Raw genomic sequence first — 27,526 nt, 5'->3', positions numbered from 1 at the left:
GAATATGCTCTTAGCTAACTTTGACTCTGTGTCATACCAGAATCTAGGATGCATGATTAAAACAGCTGGAAAGGATGAAAAATTCAACAAGTTGGGCAAGATCTTATAGTTTCCAAAGTAAGACAAAGGACACTTCAGAGTTGTAAAAGTAAGAATACTATAGCAGACTCTAGGAAATATAAGTATATGTAGCTTTAAGTCAGACAAGGTGAAGGCTAGGGTTACACTTTTATACCTCTTGGTGTGTGTGAGCAATCCATGGAAATATGTGTTGTGTAGCCAGAAAGATCTGATAGAGATGTTAAAGCAGAAGTCCAACATTACCTTCAGGGCATGTTCGCTTGTGTTCCCACATTTCCATTAGAGGAATTCTATCTCTTGATGTTGGGTATAAAGCTGAAGATTTGGCAGTATTACAATGCCATCTTCTCAACGTGTTTACAGTGGCATTTCTGGTTCACTCAGTAGTCACTTTCCTTTTTTTTTTTTTTTTGTACTGGGGACTAAATCCAGGGCTTCAAGCTTACTAGGCAGGTACTTCACTACTAAACTACATGTTCAGCTCTTTTTATTTTTTTATTTGAGATAGGGTCTAAGTTACATGGCTAATCTCAAACTTGTGATTCTCCTGCCTCAGCCTCTCTAGTAGCTAGGATTACAAAAGTGTGCCATCATGCCCAGCTTACAGCCATTTTTTACATTATTATGACTAGTTAAATATTTATGTTATTGTGACTATATGAAGATACTTGCTAAATCAAGAATTTTAGTTTCCTTACTTATAAAACAGGTTTCCCAGTAGTTCACAACTTGCTTTTTTTTTTAGTAATGCTAATCCTATCACCTACTTCTCATATTATTTTTGTTCTTTTTTAGATATATATGACAGTAGAGTGTATTTTGATATATTGTACATACATGGAGTATAACTTATTCTAATTAGGATCCTATTCTTATGGGTTGTACATGATGTGGAGTTACCTATCCCCTACTTAATACTCCAACAGATCTAACAGACACCTATCAATGTATCTTCCTACAATCTCAAACACATCATGTCATCTATTAATCCTATTTTCTCTCCCTGAAAATCTTTTCTCTTCAGATAAGCATCTTCTGTCTTCAATGAATGAAATGTTTTCTAGGTCCAGTAGGTTTTTTTTTTTTTTCTAGGCTCTCTCTTTTATATATATATTTTTAGTTATAGATGGACACAATATATTCAATTTATTTATTTATTTATTTATTTATTTATTTTTATGCGGCGCTGAGGATTGAACCCAGTGCCTCACACTGAGAAGCAGGTGTTCTACCACTGTTCTACCCCAGCCCTTAGATTTAGGAGCTCTTGTCATGGGATTTTTCTTAGCTTCTCTCCTGTGTTAAGTTCTGTTTTCTGGATCTCATACCTTAGTTTTGTTGATTGTGTCTTATTTGGCCTAAGCCAACTTTCCAGAGGCCTTCTGAAAAAGTGTACATGGGAGGTAAAATTTTAAAGTCTTTATATATCTGAAGTATCTTTATTCTGTTTTATTTTGATTGTTTGGTTAGGTATGGAATTCTAGGGTGAAAATGATTTTCCTCAGAGTTTTGAAGCACTGTTCCACTATCTCCTAGAATTCAGGAGTACTAGTGTCCAGAACTCTGATGATATTTGACTCTTGTTACTTTTTCTACAAACTATTTAAATTTTGTTTCTAGAAGGTTTCAGATATTCTTTCTAACCCTGATGCTCTGAAATCTCATAATGATGCTTTTAGGTCATTTGAAAAAATTATTATATTTCCCACAACATTAGATCCTAATCTACAGAGGAGTGCTCTTAGGATTTTTTGGTACTTGGAAATAAATAAGTTAGGTACCACTACTCCATATATTTTCCTTCCTACATGCTTCCCCTCCCCCACTCGTCTCATCCACTATTGCCTACTTTCTCTTCTGTTCTTATAGTGGAATATTATCAGTGCATATGCCAACTCTTTCATCTTTGACTCTCTAATTCCAACTGAATCTCCTGGGGGGTATTGGAAATTTGTTTGAGAAAAGAAAATCCTTAGGTGATTCTGGGACCAGCCAGATTTGGTAACCAATGTCCTAGCTCATTTATCTTCAGACTCACCTGGAAATTGGAATTTAAAACCTAATAGTTCTCTTATGTATAAATTATTGCCAGAAGAGATGTGAGCTTATTGAGTTAAGTATTTGGTTTTAGTAGTATGCTGATCATCCACGAGATAATCCATACATAACCCTTATGCACTAAAAATATTGGAGGGAAATAGATGAAGTAACTGCTACTATCTCTTTCTAAAAGTTCTCTCTTTTTTCTATAATCAATGATAAAGGCCGATGGTTGTAGTTTTCAAACATCTGCCCATCTCTATTCTTTTTTTTTCCTTCTTCAAATAAAATATAACATAAATATTCATTGAAAGAGTTAACTTCCGATGAAGAAAGACTACTGGTGGGGCCTGAAAAGCAGGGCCACATTTATGAATTCCTTGCAAAAAGGCTTGGAATAAAACATTCATAAATCTGATAAGAACATATACAGGTATCCAAAAATACAAACATGATGGTAGAAACTTTCAAGGGCAGGAAGCTTCTATCATTTGATAGCTCAGTGTCTAGGATACATCTGGTTGGTGCAGAAGAAGTATGATTTTAATGCATGTTAAATAATGAAGTTCCAAAGCTTCTAGTTTTCATCAAAGTTCATGAAAAATTAAACAGAATGGTTGCTTAAGTCAGCAGGGTTTGAGCCTTTATAATCCTCACACTTTTGCCCTTAGAGAGACACAGGCATGTTGGTATGTGCTACTCCAGGAAGTCTATGGTATTCCTAATCAGGGATCAAGAGGAAGCCCTGAGACCTTACTGACACAGGTGTAAAGGACATCCATATCTAGCAAAGTCATCAGGAGCCATGATTAGGCAGCCAACTAACCAGTAGGTCCTAGTAGAGGCTTCAGAGTAAAGTCTGCAAGTTTGGAGTACAGAGAACAAGGGAAGTCAGGGAGGATTAGGGGGGAGGACAGATCTAGACAAGTAAATAAAGCACTTTAGGGAAGAGTCCATGAGAACAAAGTGGCACAAAGCACTAACGCTGAGCAGCAGGCAGAGGCTATCTGTTTTCTGCTTTGTTTCACAGGCTTACTCTCTACTGGTTTGTGGAAGCACATTTACTGACCAATACAGTGAGACAGAAGTACTGGGAGTACTTACAAATAACTTGCGTGAGCAATACAACTAGTGGAAACAGAAAGGTCTGCCCACCTGTCAGTAGAACACTTTTTATCTCTTCTGTACCCACTTACCTCTGACTTGCTGTTCTAGACTAAGGATGACTGCCACGGCCTGATGAAGAATAAGGAGTTTTGTTTGGGGTTTTTCACTCTTCAAATGAAGCTGACACATTCGGCCAAGCTCTTTGAATGCCTCATTAATATCCCGCACACGCAAACGTTCCCTGGCATTGTTAGCCATCCGCCTTTCCTTCTCCCTTTCTATTTTCTGTTCTGGGTTCAAATCCTCATCTTCATTAGTACTGCTGAAATAAAGCAATAACAGGGTCTATTAGCTTTCTTTCAAGTAAAATATGCTGATTGTTCAAGATTATAAAGACAGAAATGAAATTGACTAAACAGGAGTAACAGCTGTACTTAACATGATTGTATACTTCTTTCTAGTCATTCCATTCTTCAGTGCAGATATGAGATTATATAGTCAAAACTCTACCACATGTTTTTATTTTTTAACACTGGGGATTGAACCCAGGGGCACTCTATCACTGAGCTACATCCCTGGTAAGACCAGGTATAACTAAGTTGCTAAGGCTGGCCTTGAATTTAGAATCGCGCCTCAGCTACCAAAGTAGCTGGGATTACAGGTATGCACTACCCTGCCCAGCTCCATGTACATTAAAAAAAAAAAAAAAGAGTTGTATTATTATTTTTTTTAACCTTTACTTTACTTATTTTTATGTAGTGCCAAGGATTGAACCCAGTGCCTCCCACATACTAGGCAAGTGCTCTACCATTGAGCTATAATTGTGGCCCCTCAGATACATTTTTTAAAAAAAAAATATTTATTTATCAGTTTTTGGTGGACACAACATCTTTTTATTTTATTTTTATGTGGTGCTGAGGATAAAACCCAGCGCCCCGCGCATGCCAGGCAAGTGCTTTACCGCTTGAGCCACATCCCCAGCCCCCAGATACATTTTTAATTGTACATTTTAGCATAAAAATGTCTCCATGCTAAAGCCAGGAATGGTGGTGAATACCCGATTTATGGTATGTGAATTATACCTTAAAATTACTGGCCCAAAAGAAAAATGAACAAAAAAACCATGTTGTAGCCAGGCATGGTGGAAAACACCTGCAAACCCAGGTACTTGGGAAGGTTAGAAGTGACTGCAAGTTCAAAGCTGGACTGAGAAATTAAGGAGACCCTGTCTCAAGACAAAATATTAAAAAAAAAAAAACTTTTTGTAGTTGTAGTTGGACAGATGCCTTTATTTATTTGCATATGGTGTTAAGGATCAAACCCAGTGCCTTGCATATGCTAGGCAAGCACTCTGCAACTGAGTTACAGCCCCAGCCCTCAAGATAAAACATTTTTTAAAAGGGCTGGGAATGTAGCTAAAGTGGCGGAACTACTGCCTGGCAAGCATGAGGCCCTGGGTTCAATCTCCAGTACCATAAAACACTACGAAACCAACCAATCAAACAAAAACCTCCCAAAACCCATGCTACAGAAAACACACAGGACAGGACTACGGACCTAGCTTCATGAGAGACCACCTAGCATGCCTGAGGCCCCAGGTTAGATCCCCGCTACAACAAAACAAAAACAAAGACAAAAGAAAAAGTAAATTTAAAAAACTGAAATTATAATGTCTTCTTTTGATAACAGAGTCACTGGCTCTTTAACTTCAAAAGGTCCTTTAAAGATCATCTAGCCCAAAGGTGTCCTCATGTGGCCACTCATCAGAATCTCTAGGAAAACTTAAAAAATACAACTTCTTGCTTGGCACAATGGCACGTCTGTAATGCTAGCAACTCAGGAGGCTAAGGCAGGAGGATGGCAAATTTGAGGCCAGCCTCAGCAATTTAGTGAGGTTCTGTCTCAAACTAAAAAATAAAAAAAGGACTGGACTGTAAATATAAAACAGAGGGAAATCAGTGACTTCCTTATAACATAAAGCTTATTAGTAATGATGAGAAACCATATCATTACTCTGTGGAAGGAAACCTACATTGCATACTTAAAATTATCATAACTTAAACTATAGTAGCTTTGTAAATGGAGTACTTACTGCATGCTACAAAGTATGCAAAAGGTTTTTACATGCAACACTTTCAGGTTGTTCCTTAGAGAATACTCTAAGAATGTCTCTTCTTAGAGCAGGAGGAACTGGTCTCAAAGAACTTTGATAACTGTCCAAGGTCATTTGTCCAATATGTGATGGAGCCATAATTCAAACCCAGGTTAGCCTCACTTTGTCCAAAGGTCATGCTGGTCAATAATTAATTAGTATTAACAATTGTTAACTTGTTACACTACCTTTTGATTTCTGATGATCTCTAATATGGGTCTATAAACTATTGCTATGAGTTGGTTGGCTGTTTTGGGAACTAAAATTTTATTGAAATAGCCATGATCACTGGCTTATACATTATTTCTGGCTACCTTCATGCTATAAAAGCAGAACTGAGTACCTGTGACAGGGACTATATGGCCCATAAAACCTATAATATTACTCTCTGACCCTTTACAGATGGTTTCCTGACTCTTGATGTAGCAGATGAGGATATATATGAAGAGGAAGGACACAAAATTATTTCCCTTAATGTTCTTTCTGAATAATTTAACTATGAAAGAGTTAAGATGCCTCAAAGGAGTGGTCTCTAGATTGCTGGATCTAGTTCTTCCTTCCTCAATTGTAGATATCAGTTAAGTAAAATGTATATTAAAATGATAGCAATAGGGGGCTGGGGTTGTAGCTCAGTGATAGAGTGCTTGCCTAGCATGTGTGAGGCACTGGGTTTGATTCTCAGCACCATATATAAGTAAATTAATAAATAAAGGTTCATTGGCAATTTAAAAAATGGTTTTTTAAAAATGATAGCAAAAGGACCTTAAAAATTACTTTTTCCAAGAGAAAAATTTCAGTTTTGAAAATAGTAAGAATGTCAAAAGGCAAAAAGGCAGCTTGTAAGAATGTGAATGGCAAAATGGACCATGCTGTTTCTTCTGGTTACATCTACCATACTCATTGTAATCTCCTTTGGACCTTAATTTAACACACACACAAAACCAATGTTATAAATAGAAATATCTGCATGTGAAGTACACATATTATTGATAAATGGATATATACTAACAAACAGGATGTATTACAAATATACTAAATTATCTAATTTTAATGTAGAATTGCAAGAAAAATCTGAAGAAAGACTTTGGAAATCATTTGAAACTAATACATCTCTATAGCCCTACTTAAAAGTAAGGACAAGTCCAATTTCTAGACAAGTTTCCCCAACAACAGTCTGTATTGAGCATTTTTCTTTTCATAGTTTTTTGAAATTTTTGTTTAAATCAGGACTCAGCCAACCTTTTCTGTAAAGGACCAGATGGTAAATATTTTCAGTTTTGTAAACCATGTGGTCTCTATGATAACTACTAAAATCTGTCAATGTAAAGCAAAAACAGCTATAGACAACATGAAAACAAATGGGTATGGTGGTTTTCCAACTAAACTTTATTTATGAAGTAAGCAATGAGTTGCATTGCCCCATAAGCCAAAGTTCACTGACACCTGCTTTAAACTATACAGGAGTATTATCATATACTTAGCTCTTAAATTAACATATTGAACATTTATTGCCTGAATATATCTAAATGTCTGTACCATACAATTTTCCCCCCTATATTGTTTTATAGACCAAAAGCAAACTGAGGCAAGAAATGTGATTCTTTTTTTCAATGCAGACCCTAAAATGGTGTGGTAGAATAGAGAACAAAATTTTGGAGTTAAGCCTTCATATTTCTCCCTTTTATGGATGATGGAATAAACATACATAAAAATTCCAACACAGTATCTAGAACATAGCTGGCAGTAAATACACGAAACCCTTCAACTTCATCTACAACAAACAAGTGAAATTTAATACCTGGATACTAACAAATACCTTGTTCTGCCTCTAGATGAGACCTTGATATCTTTTTGGGAGGATTCATCATCTGATTTCATGTCATCTGATGAAGGAGGTTCATGAAGGTTTTCATCCTTTTCTTTGTTTTCAGTCTTGATTTCTGTTGGAACAACAGTTCCAGACTGACTTTGCAACCCACCTAACAAAGAGATAAAGGAAACAGAAAATAAAAGATGAGAATCACTTTCATATACTATTTAACAAGTGAAGGTATGAGAAACTAGAAATTAACTTCTTTCTTTTTTTTTCAGTACTTAGGATTGAATCTAGTGGCATTCCACAACTAAGCTATATCCCTGCCCTATTTATCTATGTATCTATATATCTATTTATATATAGACAGGGCCTCAAAGTTCCCTATGCTTGCCTTGAACTTGAGATTCTCTTGTCTCAGCCTCCCCAGTCACTAGGATTAGGCATATGCACCACTATGCCCAACCTGAGACTTTTAAGATGCTGCCAAGGTAAATAAAATAAGCTTAACATTTCCCCACATAAACACAATAAAATAGGCATCATGGCTAAATATAACTGGGAGAAATTAGTGGCTTTTAATGTTACCAATATATTTGTACTTGTTTATGGACTCTACTGTAACATTGAGAACAGCTTCCCTTTTATCAAAATTATGTCTCTTCAATGAAATTTAAAAAAACATAAACAACAGTTACCATTATTCATAATTCTCAATATACTCAGAAATATTTTTCTTACTGCCTCTAGGTACCACAAGCTCACTCATGAGAGGCAATAATTAAGGAAGGGACATGACTGAAGTAGGAACAAGTTAAAAATAAACAAAAACAAAACAAAAAAACCCAATAAATACTAAATGATGGTGTACATATGGATCTATCCATTAATATATATCTTTTAGGAATCCTAAATATATAAATATCATGTATATTCATGTAGCAATATTACTCTCTGAAATTCTACCACCTGGGATGATTTTTGATTCAAAGATGTTAGATACACAGTGAGAAAGTGACAGTGTTCCAGATGATAGCTTTTTCTATTACTGCTGAAAACGGATTATAGTTACCTCTATAATTTTCTTGTGTTTTATGGTTCAGGTCTGTGCTTGAAGCAGCAACGGTACTAGACAGGACTGAATGATTGCCATTGAGACTGACAGAATCTTCCCGGTGAGTTCCAACCTAAAGTAACAACAAAACAAAAACAAAAACAAAAAAGAGGTCAAGAACTATCCATATTCTTTGTTGTTGGTATTGAGACAGGGTCTTCCTCTGTTGCCCAGGCTGTCTCCTAGGCTCAAGTGATTCTCCTGCCTCAGCCACCAAGGTAGCTGGAACGAAAGGTGTGTGCTACCATAAACCACTCTGTCCAAATTCTTTTACAGGTTTAATAGAGAAAACAGAACCATTCATCTGAATTTAGCAACTTTTTTTGGATGACTTTTCTGGGTTTTGATGAAAATTTTAAAATATTGTACTGCTTTTAAATCAAATCAAAATGTTACTCTAAAAAAATTAATAACTTTCAAATTTTTAAATTCCACAGTATTGTTGTTAGAAGCCAAAAGAATTTTTAGAGAAAAAAACACTCTATAAACCATAAAGCACTAAAAGTCTATTATTGATTCTACATAAATCTGAAAGTCTACTTCATATGCTACCTAAATATTTAAAAAATGTGTGACCTTGTAGTTAACAAAATACAGCTACATTCCAACTACTAATTGTATTTAACATTGGTGTGCCTCCCCCATATACAGTTATCTTACTTTTTTCTTTCTCTAACTACCTCCCCTCAAATTTTTTTAAGAGTGACAAAAGCAGTATGAAACTGAAGGAATTTAAGGTAAACAAACTTCTGCCTTGCCAGGCAACAAAAATGGCAATATATGTTTACATTAAACTTTAATCAAAAACCTGAAAGGTAAAGCATTAAAATAGCTCAAGCATTTAGCTACTGCAATATTTTTAGAAAAACTTGTTATAGATGAAGCTTTTTATTAGAGCAGTAGCAGACGTGTCAACTAGAAGATTAAGCCTTTAATTAAATAGGTTTATTGCTTGGAGTTATACACGAGAACCACTGTTTTTCAATAAATCCTTCAATCCCAGTAAATTGTTAGGCTTTGAATCCCTCTTGAGTAATTAATAAAGCTTTTATCTTTTATGACTTTGTATGGATTTTACCCTAAGAAGTATAAATATCCCTACACCAGTTTATCCTTTGGTTTCCTGTGAGCTAAACAAAAGGAACCAAAGCAGTTTTAGGTAATACAGGCCATTTGGCAGTGGACCTGATTACAATATATCAGTTCTTCCACAATACTTTTAAGGAAATATCTATCTTTAACCCTTCTTCATATCTTTAATGCATTCTTTAAAACTCCATTTAGTGTATTCCATAGATACATTTAAAATTATTTGAGGATTTGCTAAGAATAATTTTTGTCACTGCTCTCTTGGATATTCAAGAATTGATTATAACTTTTTTTCTGAATCACATAAATTTCATCTGCATTAAAATTATAAAATCTTAGAACTAGAAGAGACAAAAAAAAAAAAAAAGATGATAGTCCTCAAACCCATTTCCATCCTTAAAAGTTTTGAAAAGTCTAAGGTTTCCCCTATACGCCCCAAAAGCTTGAGAAAAATCTAAAGAACTTAGCCTAATAGCCAGTGAAGAATAAATTTATTCTCAAAATGTTTCATGAAACTCTTTCTCAAAGGTATCCTAACTTTACGTAAGGGTGCTTTCTTGTAACTATGGACTACTGATATAAGAGGAAGGTAAGTTCAAAATTCCATTTTATGAAAACAGATATGGGATAAACAAAACATATAGCTATAAATTCTTTGGACTCTTAGAAGCCTAGGCCTATGCCTAAGATAAAATATCAGAACATTTTTGATCAGCTCAGGAAATCTTTGCAGGACAAAGCAAAAGCTGTGTTTATGTTTATAATGGGTTTAAAACTTCCCGTGATCTTTGGTAATAAGTGCTAATTCTGTTCTTATCTAGGATTTTGATCGGTCACAGGTAATTTAGAAGAAGATAATCTCTTAAAATATAAACTTTATCCTAAATAGAATAAGCTATACTTTATGTATATCCTGCCAAAATACATACATTCTACTGTCATGTATAAAATATATATATATATATATATATATATATATATATATATATATATATATATATATATATACAAATTTAAACTTATACAAACGAATCTAATAGCTCTGTAAGACAATACCATTGAACAGTAATACTGTGAATTTTAAGTCTCTTGAATTTTAACCTTTTAGTTCGTTAGTTAAGATAATTTTTTTTTATTTTTGGGAACTAAAATAATAATAAAAAAAATTCTATCACCTTCTTGATGAAGTGTTTGGCAGACATAGGATCATTATCTAAACAACAAATTTTAAGGATTCTACCTTTCTCTTTAAGGAATGTCAGACTGATCAATTTGTTTTAGAATATAAATGCCAGAAAATATTTTTGCCTCCATGGTCATGCCAATCTACATTACCAACTTCCAAAAGAGCAAATTTAATTGGTATACACAGTAAAAATATAAGCCTTTAAAAAATGGTCCAGGACTAGCAGAAAACTTGATGTCTGGAGTTTTTCATGTTAATGAAGTTAACAGGAACTTTTTCTTTGTAACTTGACTCCCTTTGCAAATGGCCCTCATATATTTTCTGGAGAATTTGACTTTCACAATTTTTATAGTTCCTTTTAACCCTTGCTCACCCTGCTCCCACATTATCCCTTTAATCTGCTGTTCCACATTCAAATGGCCATCTACATACATGCACAACAGGTGTATAAACAGTTCTTTGTCTGAGCCTAGAGCCTGTGGGGCCAGCCAGATAGAACCCTGTTTAATTGTTCACCTCGTTAGCATACAGCTGACAGGCTGCCACGACTGGGGGTGTAGCAGTGAAGGCAAACCCCTGGGCCTGCTATGTGCTAAATTTCAATTATTATGAAGAGGCCTGTTTCAGAATAAAAGGCCTGTCCCATTAAATGACATCATCCTGCATACAGATTCTTCATAATCTGTGTATGGCCTGACTTTTGTGGGAGCACCCAACAAGGGACTTGTTTTCATCTAATCCGGCCAATGGCTTTAGCACTCAGAATGGAAAAATGTTAAGTCTAATTAATCAATGAATAAGAGGTCTTGTGAATTAAGGGACAGACTGAAAATACTGAGTATAAATTCCTCTCTGATTTTGGATTCTAGTCTAATAATTTGTACTACTTGATGAATATAAATGATTTAAATTAGTATTAGGCTACAGACCGATTAAAGGATCTTTATACTCTATTTACCCCAGTGTATTTTGTTTTATTTGAAGAGTTTTACACTAGAAACTTGGCAATATTCCATTTATTTAAAAAAATATTTCCATAAATGTATAACTTGCATGGTTTTCAAATTTTAAGAACATTTTGAACGATTTAAAAAAGTTACCAAACCCCTTAAAAAAGCACTAAAATGTGAGCTGATGAAACCCATGGTATTAAAAGTAACTATTGCCCTGATGGAAGGTTAAGAATATTTCAAATTTATTTTGAAGAGTGACCAAAATGCTGAGATAATTTTGAATAAAATATTACCTTATTTGCCTGACAACAAAAACTTAGTAACACACACACACACACACACACACAAAGACAGACTGACAGACGAGTCAGGATTAAATTTCCCTAGGAATTTTAACATTGAAACTAAAAGACTCCATGGATGAAATTTTATACTGTGTTTTCAGTAAGGAACATTTCAGATCTGTATCAAGTATACAAGATTTTAAGCTTAATCTGGTCTGAAGCTGAAATCACTGAGGAAAAACTAAGTACCTTTTGTTAAAGATGTCCTATGATGGAGCTATTTTGTTGGGCCTAGTTATTTAACTATTACAGCTATGAGCAAATAAATGTTGATGTACAACTTCATGCTTCTGAGACTTCTGTGTAATAATGCTCAAATGAAATCCATGATTCTATTAATTTTCAGTTTTTCATTTAACAATGTTTCTTCCTGTCAGCAATTTATTCCAAGTTTATTCTTACACTAAATACATGGGGGGCTGGGGATGTGGCTCAAGTGGTAGCACAATCGCCCGGCATGCATGCGGCCCGGGGTTCCATACTCAGCACCATATACAAACGAAGATGTTGTGTCCACAGAAAAACTAAAAAATAAATATTAAAAAATTAAAAAAAATAAAAATAAAAAAACAAATGGGAGCAAAACTAAAGCCAAATGCTGACATTTCAATAGTCCTAAAAACTCTGATAATGTGTTTTAAAATTAAAATGATACATCAGTATCACATACTAATGAGAGTGTTTGACAGAAAGTTGTATGTTTTATATTTGCTTTAGGCAAATATGGAGAAATATATAAAAAATGGAAAGGAAACAGAAAATTAAATAAATGAAAACATTTACTTCATTCAAAAATAAAAGCAAATATTCAAAAAATGCCAGGCTGTTTACTCTAATTTTATAAAAAGGAATAGAAATTACCCATTTCCTAGTTTCTTTTTCTGATATAATTATCTTCCGGGAAATTTAATTTTTTTGTAATGAAAACATGTTAAAAGCCGTCTGTGATTAAAACCTCATTTAATTTTAAACTCTGAAGCTACTCAAGTATATCCAGTTAAAAGAAACAATAGCCAACATTAAGTCTTTTGATACTGATTCCTATTAACATATATTTTTAGCAAGTGAAAGTCTTTACAACCTTGATGTGAAATATTACTTTTTTTGGGGAAAAAAAACCCTACACAATTATTTCACATATTAACAATAAGATGGATCATCTATGAATCAATACTAATGATAACCTAAGGGCATAATTCTGTTATAACTAAAAGCAAGAGGATGGAGATGTTGCTAGGCGGCAAAGCACTTGCCTAGCATGCATGAAACCTTAGTTCATCCCCATAGAGAAAGGGTTCTCACAAACCTATTTCCTTGACCAAGGATACTGTTTTGAACTCACAGACTTTACACTGCAAGTAAACTTGATTACTGATTTGTTCACGTTGCAGGAGGGGAACCCCCGCCCCCCTTTTGAGACAGGTCTTGCTATCTTGCCCAGACTACCCTTGAACTCCTGGGTTCTAGCAGTCCTACAGTCTCAGCTTCTAGCTGGGACTACAGGTCTGTGCCCCTTATGCTGGGATACAGTAGGACCACTTTTATTCTGCCATTAATTCCTTTCTTTCCATTCGTAGTACATCTGGGTCACCTTAAGTATTTCAACAAAACTCCCAAACTACCCATTAAAACAAAACAAGCAAAAAGTCATGGGCTCCAAGAAAAAGAAAAAAAAAAAAAAAGAAAGAAAAAGAACAATAACACAATGAAACATGCTATTTGTACTAGTAAGTCAATTACTAGTCAATTTATTTCTAAGTCAGGATTTGGCAAAGTATGGTCTGAGGCTAAACTTTGTCCTGTTTGTATTTTTTTATATATATAAATAAAGTTATGTTGGAATATAGCTGCATCCACCCATTTGTTTTCATATTGTCTATGGCTGGTTTCATATTACAATGTCAGAATTAAACTGAAAATATTTACTATCTGGCTTTTTACAGAAAAAAAAAATGTGTTGCCCTTTTCTAAATATCAAGAAAGAAACCAGCATCATATTTAAACTTTACAATTAGGATGCGGGTCTACAATGTCCATTACAACAAAATTCCATTATAACAAAAACATCTGAATGTTCTATGGAGCTTCTGCAAATATTTATCAGAATATTGTATTCTCCTGAGAGAAATAAATGGAATGATGAAAACAAAATGTTTTTGAAAACAATTTTGATCTCACAAATTCTACATGGTGACACAGAATTATTGATAAACTGATATTCTGTAGTTACTCTGTAACTGTATCCTCCATTTTTAGGAGGCTAAAACAAACATTAACTTATGATAACGCAGGAAAAAGTATGTAAGTTTCTAAACAAGATTAAAAAAACCCCGGTATTTTTATAATGTGAAATTATGTAATTTCTGATATGACCATTCAGGAAAATAATGGAGGTGATGAAGGGACAATAAAAGGAGGTGGTTAACCCTTGGAAATGGATAAAATAGTTACAAAAATGTGCCCCATCCCCAAATTACACACCTTGCAAAAATACAAGGGTTGATTTCCATGTAAGTAGGTGTTCAGTGTGTAAGCAAAGGGCTTTTGGCAGTACTGATGGAAGCCCTCAGACAGGGGAGAGAGCCACCAGGATAAAACAGTCTCCCTTGGGCTGGGCATGTAGCTCAGAGGTAGAGTACTTAGAGCACTTGTTTACCATGAGCACTGCCAAAAAAAAAAAAAAAAAGGCTCATTTAGAAGGATGGGAGATAAATACTGACTCACCTGACAGTGTCAGATTTTGTTAGCTAATCACTTTTTTGAGTGTAAACTTGGCAGAAATATATGACTTCCACTGCTGGGAAGTATTAGTGATTGTGTCTGGATAGGATGGAGACAGAAGATAATGTTTTGGCAAATTTTTAATAGGCCTGTGCTCTCTAAGAAGGATAGCAGCACTGAAGAGATCTTGATAGACACTATGAGCAGTAGCATGGGTTTAGTTACTCTGGTCTTGATGTTGCTGCTTCCATTAAGTCAGACTTATCCTATAATTCAGAAAACTCTTCTAGAATACTTGGAGATTATTCCTTTTTAGGAATATTCTGGTCACTCCTTTGGTTGCTGTTCTAAGTTAGGGAACAGGTGGCAGGCAGGCACATTCTTATTTATTTATTGGTACTGGTTATTGATCCCAGGGGCACTTAACCATCAAGCTACATCCCTACCCCTTTTTATGTTGAGACAGGGTCTTGCTAACTTACCTAGAACAGGTAGGCACATTCTTATAGGATTAAGTGGGAGTTACTGTCTTAGTTAAAAGCTTCAGGGCAATATCTAATGACATTATTCCCTTCGTCAGTCCTTTTACAGTGCATTATATATTTATATGGCTTTGGAGGTCTAGATTAAAAATATCTCTTTTCCTTTTAAGGTATATCCAAAGTTGGTAAAACAATCTCCTCAAGACAGAAGTTCCATTTCATATATATTCTGTACTTAGTTGGGAAAAAATACATCAAATATTGGGGCAGACAAGTTACTAATAACAGTAAAGAATTAAATATGATTAAGAAGTAAGTAATAATACATGCTGGGCATGGTGGTGAAAACCTATAATCCCAGTGATAAGGAAGGATTCCTTTCAAGGCCAGCGTTGGCAACTTAGCAAAGCCCTAAGCAACTTAGTAAGACCATGTCACAAAATAAAAAAATTAAAAGGATGGGGATTTGGCTCAGTGGTAAAGTGCCCCTGAGTTAAATCCCTAGTACACCCACACAAAAAGAGGTAAGAAATTAAGAACTGTAAATGCTGAGACCAATTTGGACTTCAAGTATGCTAATTTCCAAGTCACTCTACTAAATAAGATTAAATAGTATCTCAGCAAATTGCTAATAATTAATTTGATGTTCTACATTCATATTTGCAAAACACTCTCCTGTTAGTCTTACTGCACCATTTAAGTTATTTTACTACTACTAACATTACCCTCTCATAAGTTTAATTATTCATAAATGTTTTCACATTTATTAGCTTATCAGTAAAAACTAATTTAAAAGGAGCTTAAATTTCAAGATTTCCTAATATTAAAAAACAAAAAACAAAAACCTAGTTGCTAAGATATGCAAGCATCCAATGTCACCCACACTTTGGAAAACACTGTCCTCAGCCTTGTTTGATGTTTACTTCGGAGGCTCCAAAATTAATATAAATGGCTTGTCTGACATGTGAATGTGGAAATCTGGAAGCAATCCCGTTTTATAGAACACAAGCCTTTAGCATTTAGGGCACCTAATTATTCTGACGATAGGTACATTTTAGCCTTGATCATATGGCTTACAGCTAAAAACCTGTTTCATAGGAGACTTTTTCACAGCATGCAGTGAACCTTAAAACCCATGCTATAAACATCCAAACACGTGGCATTAGTTAAATATCAGGTTCAAAAAGAACTTCATTCCTTTAAAAGATAATCTGGGTAGAAAATAATGTAATAGAGTTTTTGATGTGTACGGCTGCAGAGGTTTATTCCCTGTCCCCCAAAGAATTGCCATGTTTTTTCAAAGATGGATTGAGCTAGTTTATTCTCTTTGGGGATTAATCTAAAACTATTTCCTTTCTTTGTTACTTAAATAACAGCTGTTCCCTGTCTCATTTTTTCTTCATTTGGAAGTAAAGTTTAAATTCAAACCTATATAAATTGGAATTTCATATTTTTTTTGGCCATTGAAGGCAGGTTCCAAATTACAATAGTAACAATTTTTCTAGATGAAAATCCTTGAAATCCAGTCTTGCTTCACTATTTTGATATTCAGACTTCCTACTCACTATTTCAATATACAAACTATGGCCCAAATTATTACACGTCTGGAATAAAGTCCAGATTTAAGCTAAAATGATTTCTAGGAAAAAGGTTTTTTTTTTTGTATGTGATCATAGCAGGATTACTCAGCCAATGACCCTGCCCAAAACAGTAAGGAAACTTCTTACGAGCCTCTCATTACCTTCAATCCTCTTCCTCCAAGATATTGTTAAAAACATTTAGGATAATAAGCTTCAGGGATAATTACAAATAAGGCAAGTACTATTTTACCATTGAAGTGGATCGATTGTTGGTAACAAGGCTTGATCCTCCATAGTTTGAATTGAGGCTTCCAATTGGTGCATTATGGGATGGTCCCAATAAACTGTGTATATCACTGTGACCAGCAGGCAAACTGGTGGAAGGTCCCACAGCATGGTTCCGTAGCACATGAATAGCATCATCCAGTCTGTCTAAACGATCCTCCATTCGAGACTGCTATAAGAATTAAAAAAAACCAAAAAAACAAAAAAACAAAAAAACCAACAATATGGAGCTTACTGCTGGTATCTGTTAAATTTATTAAACTGCTGTATTTCCTACTTTGGGATATATGAAAGACAGCAAGTGAAATGCACTATCAAGTAGTTTCAAAACCAACTACCTGCACAATAAACAACAAAAGAAAGGCTGACTGCAGGCTACGCTAAATTTTTGAAGCTTCAGAAATAATCACTGTTTTATAGGATCAATTTATAGGATCAATTTACCAATCTACTACAAGGTGTATTTCTTTTAGCTTCTACAAAAGAGAAAGGGTATTACATCAATATTTAATTTTAGTTGATAAAAAAGGATAAACTACACCTTAATAATGATCTTTGAAAGATGTCAACTGGGAAAATCCATCAAATTGAGGCTATCATTTTGTTTTAGATGAATAAAGCATACCTATCTTAAATGGTGAACAGATCTAAGATATGCTCTTAACAAAACTGAAGAAATGACATTGTCTGTGGATACACACGTGTCCCATACACAAACATATTAGAATTTTAAAAATCAAAAGCACATGCCAGTAGAGCTCTTTTTAGAAGAATAACTCAACAATATAAGACAAAATCTATTTGTATATACTACTATAAAAGCTGAAATGGTCAATTGTTTGATTTTAAAAGACTTTGGAGTCTGTACAGTTTGATGATTTTAAATGAATAATGGGAAGTATAAGTAATTGAAACACAAAAAAGGCACCATCCAAAAGAAATAGTACCTCACAGACATCCTTTAAGAAGGACATTGCATCTTGCAAATGTTCGTGAAGTTGCTGCTCAACTCGATTTTTCTGGCAAAGTCAAGACAGAACAGGAGGCAAAGCACAGGTTAAGATTAACTCCAAAAGAGATGAGGAAATAGCTGATGTGCATGTTGGCATAACATGTTAGTAAAGTTAATATGGAGCCTGAGAGATCTACTTGTATTAAAGTATGAGAAGGCTGGAATTTAACAGGGAAGTTACAAGGTTAGCATCTAAACAGCACATGTTGCTTCTATTTGCTTGCAAAATATGTGAGAAGAAAACTTTCCCTCAATTTAAACTGTTCTGGTTAGTCACAGAAAAAGAACACTTCTATTTGCAAGCTGAAATTATTGAATGATAGCATGACTTAGCATTTGATCAGATCATCCTTATTTTGTTTTTATGATACTTTGCAATTCTGGGTTATAAACGTAAGCATACAAAAGCAACAGCGGTTAACATTCTACCACAAATTCTTCACCCTTAGTTAATTAGGAGGTTCCTATTTTTTTTTATGAGTAAACAGTGTTTTGCTTGTATGATTTGCACAATACAATCTTTGTTACAAGAAAATGTGAGAAATAATATTTCATGACAAAAATAATTGACATTCACTTAAAAAATTTAACATAAACATAATGTATACACAGCATTACACAATTTTGCATTGCTGGATTTCATTTTCTTACTTTTACTTCTTTTTTTCAAAGTTTCCTCTGATGTGGAAACATAAAAGCATAGAAAAATGAAGCCCTAGATTTGTCAAAGAAATAAAAATTTTACAATACTATCTTAACACCAGCTGTCCTGACACCAGAAGCCTGATGTCCCAAAGAACAGATGGTAAAGGCACACCCAATGTGTCATATTGTTCAACTAAATCAGGCCATTTGTTAGCAAAGAATTCGTGTGTAATGCTATCCTACTGTTTCTTCATTGTTACACAAGATTTATTAAAACAAACAAAACCAAAAATCCTTCCAAACTATAGCTAAAATCCTGTAAGACCTGTAATGACTTGTAAGAGGCTCTTACCAGGGAGTGGAGTGAGTTTTCGTAGCTTGGGGATGAAGGAGCTTGCCCTCCAGGTCTGGGCCACTGACTGGTACCTGTTAAAATCCAAAAGAACCCAAAAGTGTGGGTTAACTCAGCTATCTCGATAATGTTTTAAAGGACAGAGTAAGGACACTCCATAAATGTAAGTAAATTTACATGAATTTTTTTTTCAACTTTCAGTACAGAATTGGCTACTCATATGCCCCAATTAAAAAAAAAAAATCTTTCATTATAATTACAACAATGTAAGGAGATGGAAAAAAATTATACTTTATATATTACTGTTTTTATTCCTAGTTCAAGATAGGGAAGAGAGATGTTTTCAAGATAAGTAGCATTTCTGAATTAAAGGGTATGCACATATTTATGATCTTTAATTAAAAAGGTCAAATTTGCTTTACAAAGTGAAATATTAACTGATAGTGCCTTTAGCAATGCATGGATTAACAAATTTCAAATAACTGCAACTGCATTTGGGATTATCTGTTTAAAAATTTCCCAACACAGTCTATACAAAATACATTATTTAATTTGGAAAATACCATTATATAAAAACTTTAAAAAATGTTGCTAATTTTTCAATGTTAGGAAAGTAAAAATATAATAAAAAACAATATAGAAAGGGTTTAAGTTCATAAAAAATGAAACACTTTGCCTCACATGCACAAGGCCCTGGGTTTGATCCCTAGCATCAAAAATAAAAGGAAAATGCCATAAGAAAAATAAAATAAAAAAAATTCATCCATTTACTGAGCAGAATGCAATATTTTAATAGTCTTCCAAAATAGCTTTAAGAAGAAAAAGACAAAACAATTGGTCAAAAGTCTTCACTATTTAATGGTTGTTCACTTGAAAATAAGTTATTTACTGAAAATAATAAAGACTATTCAATTAAATGTGTATTATTCTTCTTTTTACATGCTTCAGTGACAACCTAAATTGCATTAGAAATCTAAAATTGGAGGTTAAAAGGTTTATTTAATTTGCCTTGTGTATTGCTAAGTGATGTTTAAATTGTGATCCAAAGAGTCTGTTGTTGTAGGTCCATTTTCCATATTTATAAAGCTAAGGATAAACACCACAACTTATTTGCTATTTTAGAAAAAAAGTAAACTAAAACTATTACATTCATTTTAGCTGAACAGAACCTTTATTTACTCAATAACCAATAATTGCATTCCCATCAATCTCACAAATTTTGCAATTTGAAAAGTTGAATACAAAGATTCTTAATAATCTGATTAGATTTTACAATTAATTATAACACATATGTTATGATCATATAAATAAAATTTCAATACTAAAACCTTAGGGAAAAAAGATATATCATTATGTCCTTTGACATTTTTTTAAAACTTATAAACAAATTATTTTTGAGGACCATAAAAGGCTTCATACAAGACAAACAAATGTAACCAACTATACAAATTATGGATAATAGCCTGGACCCAGTGGCACACGCCTGTAATCACAGTGGCTTGGGAGGCTGAGACAGGAGGATTGTAAGCTCAAAGCCAGCCTCAGCAGTGATGAGGCACTAAGCATGTCAGTGAGACCACGTTTCTAAAATACAAAATAGGGCTGGGGATGTGGCTCAGAGGTAGAGTGTCTCTGAGTTCAATCCCTAGTACCAACGCCCCCCCCAACACCCCCCCCCCAAAATTATGGATGATCACTGAAATAAACTTGTGGGCTTATTTTATCACAATTTCAGTATATTAGGATTTACCAAAAACTGATGCAGAATTATGAATTTTAGGTGGCTATGATAATCTATTTATGAAGCCCCTAAATTACTGAAAAGAAAACTTCAACATTCATAATATTTTACTTTTTAATTATTTTGCTCCACTATTCTCTCAATCCCCCCTTGGGTGATCAAGGAAGTTGACAGGCAGGAGCTGGACCATCAAATTACTTAATTTGTAGGAAATATCAACAAGTTTTATTATATTTAAGCACCTCAGAATCATTAGTATGCATATAGATGCTCTGTAAAACAGGCAGTTTTTGTGGTTCTTCATTAGTTTAGTGTTAAGAAATCAGATATTTACACTAACTTAGATAAGAAATAATCAACATTCATCACTGCCCCTATCTTTTGTGGTGTCAAACCCAGGACCTCCTACATGTTAGCTAAGTGTTTCACCACTGAGCTCTACCCCAGCCTTAGCTTTATACATTTTTTTTTTTTAGAGAGAGAGAATTTAATATTTTAGTTTTCAGTGGACACAACATCTTTATTTTATTTTTATGTGGTGCTGAGGATCAATCCCAGCACCCCACCATGCCAGGCGAGTGCTACCGCTTGAGCCACATCCCCAGCCCAACTTCATACATTTTTGATGGTGCTATGAAAAAACTATACAATTCATTCAATTAGAAAAAATACACACATACTTAAATCTATTTTGCTATTATTATAGATTAGATTGCCCTTTATTATACACTTAGTAAACAACTAACAGTGTTGAATTAGTGATATATGTTTGATCTGGTCGTGGTGGCACATGCCTGTGATCCTAGCTACTTGAAGTCTAAGGCAGGAGATCGCAAGTTTGAGGCCAGCCAGATAGGATAACTTAGTTTACTGAAACCTTGTCACACAAAAAACAAAACCAAACTAAACAAATGAAAAAATGTGGTGGTGGTGGGGAGGATGTAGCTCAGTGGTAGAGGGCTCACACAGGATGCATAAGGCCCTGGACTCAATCCCCAGTACTGAGGGGCAGCTGATATCTATTTGAACTTCATATAAATCCCAAGCTAAATTTATTTCATGGACAGAGCTCCTGTAACTCCACTTTGTTATTTTAAAATTTCATGCAATTGGGATGATTGGATGCTTAGAATTAGCTCAGTAGAAGTCAATACCATGGTTGGTAAAACTAAAGAAAGGGAGAACAGAAGTTTAGTGGATATTGGGAATTAGTTGACCTGTAATCTGGTTGATATGTAGTATCAAGTAATCTTGTGAGCTCTGAGTTACAAAATAGGAACACATAGATTTTTGGGTTTGTTTTTAATCTGCCTCACAAAGCTGATATTAAGAGATATGAGGGCCGGGGATGTAGCTCAGCGGCAGAGCGCTTGCCTCGCATGTGTGAGGCATTGGGTTTGATCCTCAGCACCACACCAAAATAAACAAAAGATATTGTGTCCATCTACAACTAAAAAAATATATATTAAAAAAAGAGAGACATGAAAGTACTTCATAAGCCTAAAGGTCTTTCTATTAATGAGTTATTTCTGTCAACTCTGATGGTAGCTTTACCATGCATTAAATGAAAAAAAAAATATTCTGGACACAGATCATAATGCTAAACATGCTTTTGACACTACAGCTTCATTTGTGTGTGAATAAAACATTCAGATTAAAGTTAGAATCACACTGCTGTCTCTAGATTGCAATCATCAACTGTAGTGTTAATACAAGAACATGGAAAAAAGAAAAATGTGAAGGCTGGAATTCTCAGGGTTGACTCAGAAAGTGTACTGCCTCCCTTCCTTCTCACTTGGTGTCAGGAAGTAAAGCGTTGGGGTTCTGCTTCCTTCATTAGGTGAGAACTATTCTATGTAGGGAACACTTTCTGTAATTGCTTGGGCTTTTTACTGTCTACCACTTTAAAAAAGCTAGCTCTTATTCTAGAAAAATTATAATAAATCTACTTGATATTAAAGTTTATCAAACTTTACAGAAAAGAAGCTAGCTGGGTAAATAGGATAAAATAGTTGAATTATTTGGCTGAAAATCTGGAAAGACTCTGATCAATAAATCTAAAAAGCACTCAGTATTTCTGATCTGCTCTTGCTTCAAGTAGGACTTAGTAAGTTTTTCAGCTACTACAATTATTTAGTAAACTTAGGGAATAGAAATCAACATTTTGTGTGGTTGAGAAAATTCATATGACCACTTTTCATACTTTTTTCTTTTTTTGTTGGTTGTTTCTCTTTGTAATCTTACCCTAAACTCAAACTTCAGTAAGATTCTTGGAAAAGACTGAATAATGCTATCCTTTGAGGTAGCATCCAGTGCTCTGCTTTCCACAGCCTGGCCCCAGCCAGCTTTTCCCTCTCAATGCCTTACCTGATGACTCTGCAAAAACAGTTCATACACTTTCTCACATCTAGATCCTTTGTTGAGCTCTTTCCTTTAAGCTAGAAACAGTCCTTCTTCTCCTTTTAAAATCCTACTCTTCCTCATGAAACCTATCCCGACCATGCAGTTAGAGTGAACTCTGTGGCTCTTTTTTACTTTTTCAACTAGACTGAAAACAAGTCACGCAACTCATTCAACACCAAGTATGTCAAGAGTCGACACAACCATTCCTCTCTTCTACCTTGCACCCAGAGGTCTGATTTTGTTCACAAGGGAGTAGGAAGGTGGGCCTTTCCTTTTTTAGTATAAACCAAGGAGAGAATAATTTTATTCCTAGCTTTGGGGCTAAATCCTGATAACCTAAAATGAACATGGTAGTTCCATTTCTTTGCAAGTAACTATGTTAGGCCCAGTGCTAGCCCATGAGACAGGAGGGGGAACCTCCTCAAGAGGCTTCTGGAAAGGGTTTCTTAAGGACAAGGAAGAGACAGCTCCTTTTCTTTTACTGGATCCTGTTATGTTTGTCTACAGTACCCTGATTTGCTGTCTTACATTAAACCTGAGAGAGAAATGCTAAGAAGTAGAGCAGGTCTGACATACAAGGCCAGGACCTTGCCTGCTATGGGCTTCTTGCCACATGAGATAATAAAATTCTTATTGTTCAAGCTAGCTGAGAAAAGAACTTCTTTTTCTTTCATCTTAAAGCATTCTAAGTGATACAATATCTCAGATGTTTTCTCAAAAGCACTCTCTATGTAGAAATGGCTTATAAAAATTCTAGAGGAAAACGAAGGGGATTTAAGAATGACTGACTGCCTTAGAAGTTGCCTATGTGTGAGTGTGCATATGACTAATGCTCAGTCATAAAGAATAGGGCAAGTTAGAGAGCACATAGTGGGTAGGAGTTTTTATTTTAGATAACAGGTCATTGCCACACAAGACCCAAAATAAATTCCATATATTGAATAGAAGCTCTCTCTGTGAGAATGTGCATATGACTAACATTCAGGCATAAAGTATAGGGAAAGTGTAGAGAGCACATAGTGGGTAGGAGTTTTTACTTTAAATAACAGGTCATTGCCACACAAAATACAAAAATAATTTTCCTTACATTAAATAGAAGCACTGCTTTGCTCCTTCTCTTTTTCCCTTTGATTGTAATTCAACAGTCTACATTTTCATTACTCAACTGAATTATAGGGGAAAAAAAGAATATCATCCAATAAACATCAAATAAAGATGGATGAGAAATGTGATTTTTACTTGAGACCCATTTTTTCCCCCTTTGGAAAAATGCTGAAGTTGCTGGGGGTGGTGGCATAGGCCTGCAATCCCAGCAATTCAAGAGGCTGAAGTCAGCCTCAGCAACTTAGGGAGGTCCTATGCAACTTACTGAGACCCTGTCTCAAAATAAAAAATAAAAAGGTTAGGGATGTGCCTCAGTGGTTAAGTGTCCCTGGGTTCAATCCCTGGTACAAAAACAAACAAACAAAAACAAAGAAAGAGTTGAAGCTTCTGATTCTCCATTTCACTGATGTGCCTTCACAGTTGCTGAGCTCCACTATGGCCTTTCTCTCCAATGCTAATTAAAACTAAAAGATACTTTGGTAACTGTCTTATTAGGTAAAGGAGAGGCAGTGGGAATGTACAGTGAGGGCAGACACAGATGTCTCAGATGGGAAAGTGAAATAGGTTATGGTAAACATGACACTGATAATTTTAGCAAAAGTGTGCCAAGAGGGTGAGCAGGGCTAAAGTTACATCATTCTTCCTGTAATTTCAGCTCTGTTAAACAACAACTTCAAGTCAACGGGTCTTTCATAGTCTTGTCTATGTGGGGAACAGCTGTTCAACTTTTACTAGACAGCTGAAGCCACAGTGTCTGAGAAAGTAGTAGAACCTGCTAATAGCTGGGAGCAGCTGCCAGCAGTTCATCATCTCCACACTGGAATGCTTCTAAGCAGAACCACAAGGCAAATACACAAAGCACAGGTGATAGTAAAAGTCCGGATTTCCAGAAACACTGCACAATGTAAAAAGGCTTAACAGCAACATAGAAAAAACAAAACCACTTGGACTTAACTAATGGCTGGATTCTGTTTTCCTAAACAGTCATTTCTGAGGTCAGCTGTTGTTGGAGGAATATGGCAATCTTATCCAGTTGCCTAATAATGTCTTTTCTTCAAAACAAACTAAAATATATTTTCTTTAGCAAAGATTTTTGCCAAACACTCTTTAGAAAAATATAGACCAGTTTTTTTAAAAAAATATTTATTTAGTTAGTTAGTTTTAGGTGGACACAATATCTTTATTTTATTTTTATGTGATGTTGAGGATCGAACCCAGCACCCAGCGCATGCCAGTCGAGCGTGCTACCGCTTGAGCCACATCCCCAGCCAGGTTTTTACATTACAGTTTAACAGATACTTAACATTTTCATGTACTTTTATTTATTTATTCCTAGTAAGTAAAAAAAAAAAAAATTCCCATTTACAACTGTGTCTCAATAAACTGATACCACAGGGTAATATCTAGAACTTGTCAAAATTAATGTGAAAAAGCAAATTTGAACCACTAACAATATTGAGTCACATTCACTGAGTTCTTTTTTTTAGTAGAAAAACAGAATCATCCCCAGGAATTCATTTTTATATGTGTGTATATATGTATGTATGTATACATGTGAAATAATAACGTAGTGAACCCAAAAATAAAGACAAAATACCTACATAAAGTTATTCATCTATAAATGAGTCTTACACATGGTACATGGTAAAGGTGTAGAACAATGAAAAAAGAGGTCACAATGTGCTTTTATTTAATTGTTTCTGGTGATACTAGGGATAGAACCCAGGGCCTCATGAACCTTAAGCACAACATTCCATCATTAAGCTACATTCTTAGCCTTTGTACTTCTAAATAGGTTATTTTTAAAATTGTCTATGCTATCTCATAAAAATTTTTGGTGTAGTTCTTTTGTATTTTACCTTCACTCCAATTTCCCACCTTAATTTTTATTCTAGTACCACAACAATTATTAGAAATTATCAACAAATTATATTAAGAATCTCAGAAGATATTCATAAATAATTCAAAACTAACAAATATTTCAATATTCTCCAATGTGAACTCCAGAGAAAGCTTCTATTAGATGTCCCCTTTTCCCTGTCATACTAGGGCTCAAATCCAGGACTTTGCACATGACAGGCAAATACTCTACCACTGAGTAAGCCTATGTTTAGATGTTTTCTTTTCTTTTTTAAATAGTTTTTTTAAAAACACCTTTATTTTATTTATTTATTTTTATGTGGTCCTGAGGATTGAACCCAGGGTCTTGCACATGCTAGGCAAGTGGTCTACCACTGGGCCACAACTCCAGCCCCCATAGATGCTTTCTTATAGTCAAAATTTAGATGATTTTGGAGGTGGGGGGCAGATCAGGGATTGAACTCAGGCATTCGCTCGACCACTGAGCCAAATCCCTAGCTCTATTTTGTATTTTATTTAGAGACAGGGTCTCACTGAGTTGCTTAGTCCCTTGCTTCTGCTAAGACTGGCTTTGAACCTGCAATTCTCTTGCCTCAGCCTCTAGAGCTGCTGGGATTACAGGCATGCGCCACTGAGCCTGGCCAAAATTTAGGTGATTTTTTAAATAAATATTACTAAAAAGTGCCTGTGAAATATTTCCAAGTAAACCTATACCATGTTATGAAGTAGATAAAAGAAAAGCCTACCTGTAAGAGGTGAAGGTGATCCAACCGGTGTTGATGGGTTTGATGGAAAACTACTGCTGGTATGATCAGGAGAATAAATCTAAGCAGAAAACAAGAGATACACATACATCAATATTTCACAATAGCAAATATATAAATCTATTTACATAAATTTATTTTTCCAATCTAAGGTGTTACCCCTAATACTTATAGTGAAAAGGTTTTCCATCACTCTTAAGACTTTTTTGTTACATGAAGAGCACAGTAGCCTCCATTTTAAAACTTAGATAAAAAAATCATATATATTCTAATATGATAAGAATAGAATAGATATGCTTCTTTATTATTCTAGTTGAAAACAGTTAAAAATTTCTAACTGTTAGAATACGCTATCTAAATGAATTAACTCATTTTTTGAAATGATCTTTAAGTGCTTGCCTGCCTAGTATGTGCAAGGTGCTGGGTTCAATCCTCAGCAACACACACACACACACAATAGAGAGAAAATGAAAGGAAAAAAAAAGAGAAAGAAATGGTTTTTAAAAAGTTTAAAAAAAAACAACTGAAGAAAAATATTTCTTAGTTACTCCTTACCTCTCCTTTAAAAGGTACTAATTTGATCAACCATATTTTTGCCAATTTTAGCTCCAAATGTTAAAAAAAATTAAACTTACTTCCAAAGTATACAATGCCACCCTTGGAGAAAGTTAAAAAAAAAAAATACCCACTGGGTCAAA

At 34.6% G+C, this 27,526-nt stretch overlaps 1 protein-coding gene across 12 annotated transcripts in view; it reads right to left on the bottom strand.

The window, feature by feature from the left end:
- The window catches only part of Tcf12 (transcription factor 12), a 351,984-nt gene that overhangs the window by 8,674 nt on the left and 315,784 nt on the right, over positions 1-27,526 (bottom strand). For 3 of the 12 annotated variants that reach the window (XM_076850834.2, XM_076850835.2, XM_076850843.2), the window contains 7 exons: positions 26,811-26,889; positions 18,957-19,030; positions 17,895-17,966; positions 16,913-17,119; positions 8,266-8,380; positions 7,179-7,359; positions 3,318-3,550 (listed from right to left, as the gene is read on the bottom strand). In XM_076850834.2, the coding sequence (XP_076706949.1) occupies positions 3,318-3,550; positions 7,179-7,359; positions 8,266-8,380; positions 16,913-17,119; positions 17,895-17,966; positions 18,957-19,030; positions 26,811-26,889 (961 nt within the window). The remainder of the gene's footprint in view (positions 1-3,317; positions 3,551-7,178; positions 7,360-8,265; positions 8,381-16,912; positions 17,120-17,894; positions 17,967-18,956; positions 19,031-26,810; positions 26,890-27,526) is intronic. The other 9 variants (XM_076850837.2, XM_076850844.2, XM_076850839.2 and 6 more) reach the window with 6 other exon arrangements.

Source organism: Callospermophilus lateralis, chromosome 3, assembly GCF_048772815.1.
Source record: "Callospermophilus lateralis isolate mCalLat2 chromosome 3, mCalLat2.hap1, whole genome shotgun sequence".
In the NCBI taxonomy this organism is placed as follows: domain Eukaryota; kingdom Metazoa; phylum Chordata; class Mammalia; order Rodentia; family Sciuridae; genus Callospermophilus; species Callospermophilus lateralis.
Note: the sequence above shows the minus strand (reverse complement) of the source record. Positions and strands in the feature narration are given on the sequence as shown.